The following is a 12,055-nucleotide window of genomic DNA, read 5'->3' as shown; positions in this document are numbered from 1 at the left end:
AGATGACTGGTAAGGGGATCTTAACCCTTGGCTTGGTGTTGTCAGCACCATGCTCAGCCAGTGAGCGAACCGGCCATCCCTATATAGGGATCCCAACCCGCGGCCTTGGTGTTATCAGCACCACACTCTCTTGAGTGAGCCATGGGCCGGCCCTCACCTGTGCTTTCTTTGAAGCAGGGGTTTTCCTCCACAGAAATGGTGCTGCATTCTCGTTGCCCTCACCCATTTTAATCCTCAGTCAAGGCTAAAAAAGGAGCAATTTTTGTGGTATAGCTTTGGGGAGACATAGGCAGTGTTGAAATCCTGTGTCGTACTTTGAGACATCAAGTTGGCATGCAAAAAAATTGGGGTTTAGAGATTTTTGTATTAAAGGTCTCGCCTCCACCCCCAATCGTATAAAACGTGGTTCAGTCATGTGGTTACAGAATCTGAAGCCTGAGGCTGGTGTGCCCTTTCTTGTGATTGTCTTAATCAAATTATCTAAAGTTTGTCATTTGACTCAACACTGAGGACACTGAAAGAATTCGAAGTTATTTGGAATTCTTTGTACTTTCTTGGAAAATTCTCTCTACTTTGGGTCAAATGGGTGAAGAAAATAGTAAATTGAGGCCATCTTGTAACTTCTTACTCTGAAGTTTTAGCCAGTAGGTTAGCACGTTGAAAATTACTGGCCTAATCGCATACTATGACAGTAATTCACATATCATCCTCATTATTAATAAACTGCATTATTCATCAAAGTTTGCATCTGCTCTGTGTCCTAACCCCCTCCACATCAGTCGAAGTCATTTAGAAGGCCTGCACTGCCTTTTAGCTACAGTGGAAGGGAATTCAGGCTTTGAATCCCTTTTGGATCAGCTGCTTTGAATGTGTGGCTGTTCCGTTCATTCTTCCTAAGTGGCTGCTTGGCGAAAGATCGAAATACACTTTTGCATTTGAAAATGAACCCTGACAAGTGTAAACTGGTGGGAATTTCTCGCAGCCGTCCTGCGATTCTTTTGATTTTACTTCTTTTCCTTCTTTCTTCCTGAGGACTACAGTGAGGGTAGGACAAACTGCCCAGCTCCAGCCCAGCCGAAATAAAGGCCTGCTTGCACCATTCAGCTTTCTAAAGCCCAGTTAGACTAAGTTAATGAGGCTGGTTCTGCCAACCCAGGCATTTTTAACTTGCTCCTGTAGTTGCCCTTGAAACTAAGGTCATGTTGCTTCTGCTTTTTGCAGGTGGTAGAGGTGATAGTGGATGGTAGAAGAAAGAGCACACTTTGCTTAACTGAAGTGGCTGCACATATCTGAGTCCTGTAGCGACTGTTTTTATCTCTGTTTCTCAAAAGTATGCTTTTTCAAAGCTTGGCCTAACAGGTTTTGTGGACCAGTCTGGTGGAAACACCTGGGGCTCGGAGGTGAGGATGGAAGCCTTTTGTAGTTAATGGAAAAGAAGTCTGCACACATTTGAGAGGCTGGAAAACTGTCTTATTCCACTTGGGTTTAGGTGAATTGGCATTAGGGAAGATGTCACTGATTCGTCCGATCTTTTTCCTTTAGTGGCTGCAGCAGCAGCAGCGCCCTGGTTCCTGAGCCCCCGCAGGCTGCAGGCGTTGCTGGCAGTCCATGCTCGTAGAGGAAGTGTGCAGATGGGATTAACGTCCACATGGAGATATGGAAGAGGACCGGGGATTGGCACCGGAACCATGGTCAGCTGGGGGCGCTTCATCTGCCTGGTCGTGGTCACCATGGCAACCTTGTCCCTGGCCCGGCCCTCGTTCAATTTAGTTGAGGATACCACATTAGAGCCGGAAGGTAAGTTATTTAATTTGACTTTCAGGGTACCAAGTTTGTTCTGGGATTTGTCTGGGGGAAGTGGCACTTGATGTTAGAATCAGCTGCCCTCGCATTATAGATGAGTCTTCTAAGAGCGATGGAGAGAGGGCTCCGGGCTCCCCCAAGGCAGAGGTTACTTTCCCCCAAGGCAGAGGTTACTTTCTTGGCTGCAGCACGGCAGGCAGAATGGTGTAGTTTGGTGGTTTCTTGGTGTGTGTGTTTCTCTGTGCTGGGTGAGGGAGGCAGCCAGCAGTTCACCTTTATCCAGTGCCCAGGACAGCCGTGGAAGGGACATGTCTAGGGAAGATGAATGCCATCACCAGCCTCCTGCAGTGGCGTTCTTGCTGGAGGGAGATTCTTGTGTCCAGTGTAAAGAATTGCTATTTTCTGACAAAAGGAACTACTAAGGGAAATTGCCAACGTCAGAAATGCTGACGTTTTATTTTCATTGTTTAAGGAGAAAAGGAGGTTCTGAAGTTCAGCACAGAGAGGCTTGACATATTAGATTTTTTTTTTTAGCCATTGTAATTCATAATACTTAAGCAATGCGTCACAGAGTGGCAGACTCTATTTTAGGTCAACTTGAAAGTGAATATACCAGGAGGTTGCCCACACTTATGAGAACTTCCAGATCACACAGGGCATGTATTGGTGGTTCAGCTTTGGAAATTTAATTTTAAAGGTACATGGCTGGTTGTGAGGACTGCACGAGGCCAAATTATTCAGCAGGGCAGATTTGGAGTCTTTCTCCCAGATCTTTGGAGACAACATTAGCCAAGCCTCTACTTGGTGCAGCATTGAAATCTGTCATCAGTAGGGAATATTGGTAGCTGAGTTATTTTTCGAGTGGTAATCCGAGAATAAAACGGCAGATCCCAGCACTCATCGCCACTTAATGAACCTGTTTGCTGAGAGCCCACCTGGTGCCTGCTTGGCTTTGGGAGCCTGCCACGATCCTGAGTGGTGTCTGGGGTCAGCTGAGCTGCTCTGGGAACACATCCTGTGCGTGGGGTGAATGAGCAGATTGCTTACCCGGAGGGGTAGGCTGGGCGAGGACAGAAGGCCCAGCCAGCCAGCCAGGATGGTCTGGGAAGCAGGGCTGTGTTCCCATCATGCACTCCCCAATAAGACCCTGTGCATGCATCATTAAAGGATAAGGACTGAAGTACTTATTCAAAGCAGCAATCGTGTGAGACTGGGGAACTTTTTGTTACACAGAAGTATGGTGGTTTTATAATTAACAGGTGTGGTGACATTGTACTGCTGAGTCTCTGGGAAGGGAATCTGGTAGGAGTTTTTGTCTGAGGCTTGTATAGGCTAGAGCTACAGATTATGGAACTGCCTCTTAGTGACTTGGGCTGTGACATCAAGGTGAATGTAATTTGCAATGGTGATGCATTTTTAAAGGGCTTAATGTGAGGGAAAAGCTTCTTTATTTCTGAAAGTCATGCCTGTACTTCTTTAATTTTGCTAATAATTAAAATGGATGTTTCCCTAATTGTTGGCTTTCCCTGGAGTGCGCACCTCAGCAACAGCTGAGGAAGCTGTGCTGGGATTTCCTGCAGTGTGGGCTTCAGGAAAAAGCAGGGTCCAGGTTAGGAAAAAATGTCATTTTTCATTTGGATTTTCAGGGCATCATTATTGTGAATTTATTTCAACATTAAGTGTAAAATGCCCCCAGAGGATTTCTTTTACCATATTTAATTATCGCAGGAAGTTTAAAATATGTGTGTACAAGCAGGGAGAGACAGTGAGGCAGAGAGGGAAGAAACCATGGAAGGGGGATGAGGTCCCCCAGAAGGTCCTTTGTGTGCGAATTTACATCCCACAATGTGAGTATTGTTGAAAGCAGGTCTTCCCAACCTGGGATCTGCGGATGCACATAGGGGTGAGGGGCTGAGGTGCATGAAGTCCCTGAAATTGTAGGGAGTATTTTGCGAATGTCCTTTTGTGCATTTTTTTGGGTTCCTAGTTTCCATGAGGTTTGCATCCAGAGTTGTGAGACATTAAAAAAACATAAATGGCTTAGAGGAAGGTGCATAACCACAGAAAGAGGAGGCTTTGGAAAAGCATACAAGGCCCTGGACCTCCGTTTCCCTTTCTGTCACCTGAGGATTTGGTAAAGTGCTCTTTAGGGTGTGTTCATTAATATTCAATGAATATCAATATCCTCAAAAGCCTGACTCAAAAGGTTGTTAGGAGGTTTACGTTTGACCTGGACATAAAGAGCAATTCGCATGGGACCTGGCATCTAAGCAACACCCAGTGCGTGTTACTGTCATCATCCCCACAGGGCTGGGAACGTGGGTCTCCCCAGTGCTCTGGGCTGGCTCAGCCAGTTGCCACAAACGAGAACATCTAGGCATTAGGAGATCCTTCCTATTTCCAGGTGGCTGTGTTTGCTGTTTGTAGGGTTCACACTTTCCTTGTCTGTTAGTCTAATATCGGCAACTGATTTGAGCCTTAGACAAGTAACTCCATTGCAGGAGTTGTGCTTTGGTGTCAGAGGTGATTAGGAAGGTAATTGAGTTATATAGATAGATGGAAAAGAGTTTTTAACAGCTGGAAACGGGCTGAGGGCAGCTGTGGTGTAGGCCCTGGTGCTGCTGAGTTGGAGAGTGTGTCCGCCCATCCATCTGTCCTATAGCTTTGGTTGACAGTAAGTTCAGCCTCGACCTTCTACTGCACAAGTCCTGATCTTAGAAGGCCTTTTGCTTTGCTACTTTAGAAGCTCAGTTTAGATATGTCTGTGGGATGAGAGAAAAATGTGTCTGAGAAGTTCCAGGAAGGAGCCTGGATACTCGAGGATCCTTTTCATTTGGCCCATTTGGAAAAGGTTGTGTCCGGTTGTCTTGGCTTTGTACAACATATTATGTCGTATACATATATCATCATATATTATTTGTCTTCTGGACACTTTCTGAAGTTGTAACAGTTGGGTTTGGGTTTACTCAGTTGCCTTAAGACAATCTGTAGAAGATTCAGTTGTTAATATTGCAGATTAAAAATGATTATTTTCAATTCATCATTGTTGTCGGAGACCAGCCGAAGGGTATAAACGCAGTTATTGATTGGGGAGGAGTGGGGGCAGTCCTCAATGCCAAGTACTATTGTGTTGATTAATATTCTAAATATTTAAAGTGTAGTCAAGCTTGATTACCCAAGAGAGGAGGCAACTCTTACTTTCAAGTTCTTCTTGCATTGTCACTTACTCTGGTTAATTAAGTCATTGTTGACATTAACGGCATCTCTGTTTACACCAGCCCAGTAGGAGCTAAAATAAAAGGGCTTTTCCAACCCCAAACCCTTAATTACTTTCCCACCCTCTACAAGGTGTGATTTTGAAAAGCAGTTACCTGGGAAAAAGTAGTTTGTGTGATTTTTTTTACAACAAATTTTTTGGCAGTCTTCTGAGAGGGGATGCTGTCCTGGCCGATGTGAGTTGGTGCAAAGTTCAGTAACAGAGAAGCTGAGGATGGGCTCTGCGTGGAGACCTCCTGAAGTCAGATTTTTCCAGTGTGGTTTCAGTCCTTTGTTAGAAGTACTGTAAATGTCATAATATCAGCCATACGCGTTTAATTGCAAGTTAAAAGAAAAGAAAAGAAAAAAGGATATATCCGCATACCAAGGGTGAATGATTTAAAATAATCTTCTGTTTTGTATTACGTGCATCTTTGTTCCTCAATATGAGTGTTAATATTTAAGAGTTGACTGTAATTTGATAGTTAGCTTAGGAACAAGGACTTATTCTTGGTCAATTAAGCCAAATGCAGGCTTATGCAGTTAAAGACACAATGAAGTACACATTCTTTATTAGTATGTAAAGTATTTCACAATTCGTAGACAAAGAACTGTGTTTAATATTACTTCTAGAGCAAAAATCCAGCAAGCCCAGAGAATTGGTATTTGTATTCTGAATTTGTGTGTGTGTGTGTGTGTGTGTGTGTGTGTTTTTTGCCTGTTTGTTTTAACCAGTTAAGAGACTGAGCGCCCACTATGCAAAAAGCCCCCCCACTGGCCATAACTGAAGACTTGTTCCTTTCAAGTCTTTCTACCCAGTTGAGGGTGAGAATTCACATAATCAGAACAATCCAATGTGAGATGTTTCTAATGTCAGACTTAATGAATAATTACATGGTTATGAAGTAACTGGGGTAATGTTTAAGTAGGAAGACTTTTGTTTAACGTTCACAGTCTCAATAGAATGTATCCAGTAGCCCTCTAGCTTGCAGACTTTTGTCTGGGTGTTATTTAATCAGGGTAATTGTTAAAAGGCTACCAATCCCCTTTTATTAGTCTAGCTTACTTTTATATTTCCATTTAAGCTAATTTCAGTCTTTAAAGGAAAACGTGGGAAATTGATTTTGGGGTGTCAGCGTGTTAAACTAGGTAGTAGCTACAGCTGGTGTGCTACTTTCTACCATACTGGCTTGATTCTTTGAAAGGTGACTTGCCTAGGTAGGCAGTTCAGAAATGGTTTTTTTGGAAGTTTTCAGGCTATTGCACAAAGAATTCTGATCCGGTGGGTTCTATGTGGCTGTGCAAAAATGTCTGTGGTCTTTTTTTTCCCTCAAGGGATGACTTTAACCTCAGGTTTTGCATTTTTTTATCCTTCTGCTGTGTCCCAAGTGAGATTTAGAGATGGCTTTACTTTTTCAGCTTTCCTAGCATTGAAATGTTTGTTGTTGCTAACCATGCCACACCTTTTTCTCGCGTCTTCTGCCCAGACTTGCCTTCTGAGTGCAGTTCCTTTTAACCGATAGTGACGGTGTTGAAGGCTGTGTATATGTGGCTGAATAGAGAGGCTGATATAAGGCCTGAAAATTTAGCCTTAGCTGAAGAGGTGGGTTTCTGAGCAATTATGCTTCTGCATCATTATGTCCATTTTAGGGAAAATGTTTATCTTCATGGGAAACCTTAAGGCTTTCTGGAAGTCTTAATTTCTCTACAAGCTGGCCACTTCCTCCTGCTAACCCAGATAGACTTGAAGTGACCAGCCAGGTTGTAGCTCTGGCTTTCTTGGATTAGGGAATGTGAGGAGGGGGGCCTGAGGCCAAGTTCTTTTAAGGAGAAGTCTGGTTGAACAAGCTGCTGGTGGGCCTTTGTGTTGTGGAAATAAGTGTTTCCTTCTGAAATTAGCAAAGTCATACTTTTTACAAGTTTCTCTTCCCTTGCTCTGACCTGTTACTACCCCTTTTTAGGGCGTAATAGAAAATCCAAAATGGTAGCCCCATCGGTGGTATGTGGAGTTCATAAGCTTTCCCTGGCCTCCATCTATATAACTTAAAGCTTTTACCACTTATGCATTCATACCAACGGGTATTTAATCATTGTGACAAACCATGGTTATCCTTGAGTGGGTATCAGGTAAAATAGGCATGCTTTAGATTTTCAGTAATTTTGGTTTTGAGAAACTTGCACCATGAAGGAGTTTTAAGATGTTGGATGTATCATTTATTCTACTTTTGAATAACATAAGTAATTATGCTCCATTGTGGACTTTTGCCATATCATGAAAATATTAAGAATTTCAGGTTCATTTTTGACTGTACTGAGTCAGGGAGCTAAGCAGTGGCAATTCTTTCCTTTAACCCCTTGTCCAACTTAAGAATGGTAAATTCCAAGTAACTTCTGAATAGAGGGCACACATATAGAATTTCAGGTTACAGTGAACATGTTTTATGAGAAGGCTAAAAATAGCTTATAAGGAAAATACTGATAGGTTCAAGAATGAGAACAAGGGACGTATTTATTTGTATGATTTACGTAGCACCTTTCCTTGAAACAACTCAGTTCTGAGCTCTAACATTAATAAAATAAACTCTATATACATTGTCATGATTATTTTCTAACATTTACTGCACATGTTTACTGTATGTGACCTATTTTTACACATGACAGTTTATTATTAAGTTTTACATATGTGACCAATTGTAATGTTTTAAAAGTATCCAGATATTGAAAAGGCCAACTTGGTGTGTGTTTGGGGTGCAGAGGGGGACGGGGCAGGCTATAAAATATAAAGATCATAACAGTGGGCAAGTTTAGAGTTTAAACTTGAATACCCTTAAAGTTCAGATTGTCAGTCAATAGTGGGCTTGTCCCAAAGATGTGTGGCAGCAGGAGCCTTCTTTCTTCCTGTCCTGCTAAGCCTCCTGGATTTTCACCGAGACATGTTGCATTCTTAGTTGGCTGCAATAGTGCACAATGGAATATATATCGTAGATGTTATGAATGTTTTAAATTTAAAATCACTCAACTTTTTAAAGGACCAAGAATCCCCTGCATAATTAATCTAAATTCTGTATCTGACATTTTTTTTTTTTGGATAGAAATGAATAAAATCATTTTGAGTGACATATGATGTGCTTTCTGGAGACATCAACATAGGGAACTTGACCTTGGGAGCTAGGTTTGAATCTTTCCCTATCTACTGGTGCTGTGACCTCGGATGAGTAAGATAACTTCACTGAGCCTCAAAGATAATATCTATCTTGAAGGGTGAATGTGCAGATTAAATGCAAACACAGTGTAAAGCCACTGCTGTAGTTCCTGGCCCAGGGCAGCTGCTCAGTAAATGCTGCTGTCTTCCTAACCCAACCCCACTTCCTTGTCAAAGTAAATTTAAAACCAATATTTCCTGGACTGATAAGATGTTTACCCTGCAATATACAATGATAAATGTTCTGATGAGAGGCATTTACATTAATTAAAATACAAAATGGGCTCCAGGACCTGGATTTGTGCAACCCTTTTTACCATGATGTGCTTTTGCAAGTCCTGTGGATTTTAGATATGTGATCATTTCACTGCTTCCAGTCCAAATGGTTCAGGGTTGACATTTTTTTTCCCCTTTTGAAAAAAGTCAGTTGCTGCTAAGCAATAACGGCAGGACACGTTCTTCATGAGGAACAAAATATTTTGGCAAGAGTTTTCTGTTTGAGGCTTCCAAAGGGTTGTCATTAGGCTTTGTGACGAGTGATGGAGACAAGATTATGAGATTGGTGGCAGTGGGGTGGGTGCAGCGTGTTCTGTCTTGGTCCAGGACAGTGATGAGAGCTGCATTGTTATGATCATCCTTGCCATGTGTGCCTGTGATGACTTCCCCTGATCAGCCTGCTGGGCGTTCCTGGGTGCACAGGTAGCTGGCCTGTCAGTCTTCATGGAAGGCGAGCTCAAGGAAATTGTGATGGGACCCACAGGACTGAAGTGGGGAGGAGGTGAGCAGTCACTTGCTCGTTATACCCCTGTAGGGGTTACTTGATAGGACAGGGGCCAGTATGGGTGAGGTCATGTCCCTTGAGCCCATTCCTTGAGATAGTGATGATGAGGATGGTGATGATGACAACTGCTACCATTTATTAAGTTCCTGTCACGTGTCGGATGCTGTGCTAGGTACTTTGACATGTATTATCTCTAATCTTAATAATCCAGCAGATCCCAGGTATTCCTATTGCCATTTTATAGACAAGGCGACTAAAACTCTTGGAAATGAAGTGATTTCTCTAAGACCTCATAGTGAGTGACTGTGGACCCAGGCCTTTGGGTGGACTTGTTAGTGCAAGAAAAATTTCCCAGTTGACTCCTTCTTCCTGAGCAGGAGGATATTTTGTGGAATGCTGTGGTGGCCCTTTCATTCTTTTCTGCATCTGTCATTTGACTGTTAAACATGTAAGAACACTGCTGGTGGATTCTGTTTCTTTCTTACATATCCACACCTATTCCCCTAAAGTCATTTGAAGAAAAATCTCAAGCAATAAAGACATTCCAATAATTACCAGTTTGCGATTCTTCTAGAATGGCCTCTGGCGTTATATAGCTTATTAGTAAGAGGCTAATCCTCTCTGCTGCCCAAGGAGACCAGTGGGAGACTGCTCTGGGTCCTAGTTGGTGACCCAAGCTAAGCCACATGGCAGGAGTTCAGGTCCAGATGGCTGGCCCGCTGTGGCCCATTTGTGCAAAAGCTACCCCAGCAGAGTAGGCCATCCCCAGTTCTTCCTTGGCCCACGTGCTTCTGGTGGTTTGCCCTGGTTCCTACTAGACGTTCACCTTTTTGGGTGCCACTTTGATCTTACATCAAGCTTTTCTTCCCAGCATTTCTGACTGGCCATTGGGTAGGACATCGAGGCCCACCTGCACAGATCCCTGTATCTGGGACTCCTGCCACCTGTGGTCATGGAAATGACAAGCACCGAGGCCCACCTGGTCATGTCCCTTCAGAGATTAGGAGCAGAGTGTAGGAAAGCCAAAAAAAGAAAGAAAAAATTTCAAGAATGAAAGGGCAGATGCAGAAACACCTACTCTTCCTCCAGCCTGGGCCAGGAAGGGTGTCCCTAGAGGGGAAAAGAGGCCAGGGAATGGAGCCCATATTTAAGCAAGCAGAGTTCAGTTTGGTGGTTAAAAAACATAAAAAGTGAACTCTGATTGGTTCCAGCTAGATGTGGAGGCAGATCGAGGCTGCTTTAGTTAGCCGAACTTTGCTCTGGTCACTTGCACAGTGAACACCCAGGGGTCGCAGGCATTTAGAAGTGGGAGTTCAGTGTTGGAGGGAAGTAGAAGAATTCTGGACTAGAAGGAGACAAAGCAACTTTCCCTCTTAAAACTTGCAGCCCTGGATGTGATGACAACTTTGAGAGCCTGGCAGAGACGAGAGGGCTGGCAGAGACGAGAGGGCTGGCACAGACAGGTTTTTCAGATCGCAGGGGGATTGCTGTGGCTTCTTTGAGTTTATTCATTCATTTGTTCCTCAAATAATTTTTGAGACCTTACTATGTGCCAGGTTCTGTGGGGATAGAATGGCAATGAAAGAACACTTTCAAGTCCCGTTAAGTGAGGGAGATGGGCATTTATCAAATAATCGCAAAAAAGGAGGGGCTGCTTCCAGCCCAAGGTGAAGATGCTGTGAAGGAGAAGCATGGAGGAGACAGGCTGGAGATGCAGGCAGCCCAGGCCAGAGCACGTGTGCCCACGTTCAGGATTTTCTGGGTTTGCGGACTCTGCAACTTAATGAGGCTGTTTTCTCTTTCAGGAGGTGGGCACCCACCTTGATTCCCCAGCAGATCCACTAGCATTGGGCCCTACTCAGTAGCAGCCAGCCTGCCTGCCAGGTGGCCCCTTGTCCAGTTAGGTGATTGTCCAGGACCTGGTCTCTCCATGGCCTGGTGCTGGCTTCACCTGTTGATGGAGGTGGAATAGAGGCTGCTGGGGGAATGCATGCAGCTAGGCCTGGAGACTGCCCACCTCTGTTACTGTGAGGTGCCCACCCTGAAAGTATGGCTGGCTAGGGCATCCCAGCATCCGCCCACCTGCACCTGAGTTGGTCATTTCAGCATGCTCCCTGACCATCTCTTTTCTGGCACTGCCTCCAAGTGGCAGAGTTTCTTGCCAGGCCAACATGGAGGCTAGGCGGTCAGGGGAGCCAGACCAGGCCTGGGCTGGATAGTGACTCTGTTTCCACCTGTGTGCCTAGCCCAGGGTCGCCTTGTCCAGGGGAAGCCAAGATGCTTGGGAGATGTGCACAGACCTTCAAATGCTTCAATCAGATGCTTTGATCAAATGTTTTGGTCAGAATGCTTCAGAGGGTTTTGAAAGGGGCTACGGAAAGGCAGTGACTCTTCACAGTTTGTCTGTTTTCTCGAAGCTGTTACCTCTATACAAATACATAGTTTAAAGGCAGGGGAGAAAGGTTAACTGTGGTGGCGCCTTGTCTTAATTTGGAATTTCCTGAATTAATGTTGGTTTCAGTCCTCTGGCACAGGATCTCTGGAGGGGGAGTTTTTCTTTTCTTCGCAAAACACCGAAGAGAAGTGATCCCTGTGGCTTCGACCTGCCTTTCTTGGGGCCTGTGGTGCAAAACCAGCTGGGAGTGTGTCCCGCCCACCTCAGAGGCTCCCGGCTCCCTCCGCCTAAACGCAACTTAGGGAAACCTCTGTGCGAGGTCATCCCGTCCAGCTGCTTCCTGAGGACTCCTCGGGCTATGAATCTGTGCCTTTAGCCTCCACATGCTGGCCAGGCCTGAACTTGCTGAGCCCTGAGCAGCAGGATCAAACCCATTCAAATGAGGAGGGCCATCTGTTTCCCAGTCTCCAGCTGCTGTCCCTTCATTTGCAAATGGCTGGGATGCTGCTGGGGGGACCAGTCCAGGGACACATCTGCAGCCTCCGAACGAGTGTTGGAACTGGGGTCCTGCTGAGAGAAGAAGGGCCAAGCCCTTTAAATAAACTTGCTGAACAATACC

The 12,055-nt window shown here is 44.6% G+C and overlaps 1 protein-coding gene across 3 annotated transcripts in view; it reads left to right on the top strand.

The window, feature by feature from the left end:
* The first annotated feature begins 1,631 nt into the window (after positions 1–1,631).
* The window catches only part of FGFR2 (fibroblast growth factor receptor 2), a 100,652-nt gene continuing 90,228 nt past the window's right edge, over positions 1,632–12,055 (top strand). For 2 of the 3 annotated variants that reach the window (XM_063101872.1, XM_063101870.1), the window contains exon 1: positions 1,639–1,797. In XM_063101872.1, coding sequence (XP_062957942.1) covers positions 1,689–1,797 — 109 coding nt within the window. In that variant the 5' untranslated portion in view covers positions 1,639–1,688. Of the gene's footprint in view, positions 1,798–12,055 lie in introns of all 3 variants that reach the window. The other variant, XM_063101871.1, reaches the window with a different exon arrangement.

This window comes from Cynocephalus volans, chromosome 7 (assembly GCF_027409185.1).
Source record: "Cynocephalus volans isolate mCynVol1 chromosome 7, mCynVol1.pri, whole genome shotgun sequence".
Taxonomy (NCBI): Eukaryota; Metazoa; Chordata; class Mammalia; order Dermoptera; family Cynocephalidae; genus Cynocephalus; species Cynocephalus volans.
The sequence above is the reverse complement of the archived record's forward strand: the minus strand, read 5'-3'. Positions and strand labels throughout refer to the sequence as shown.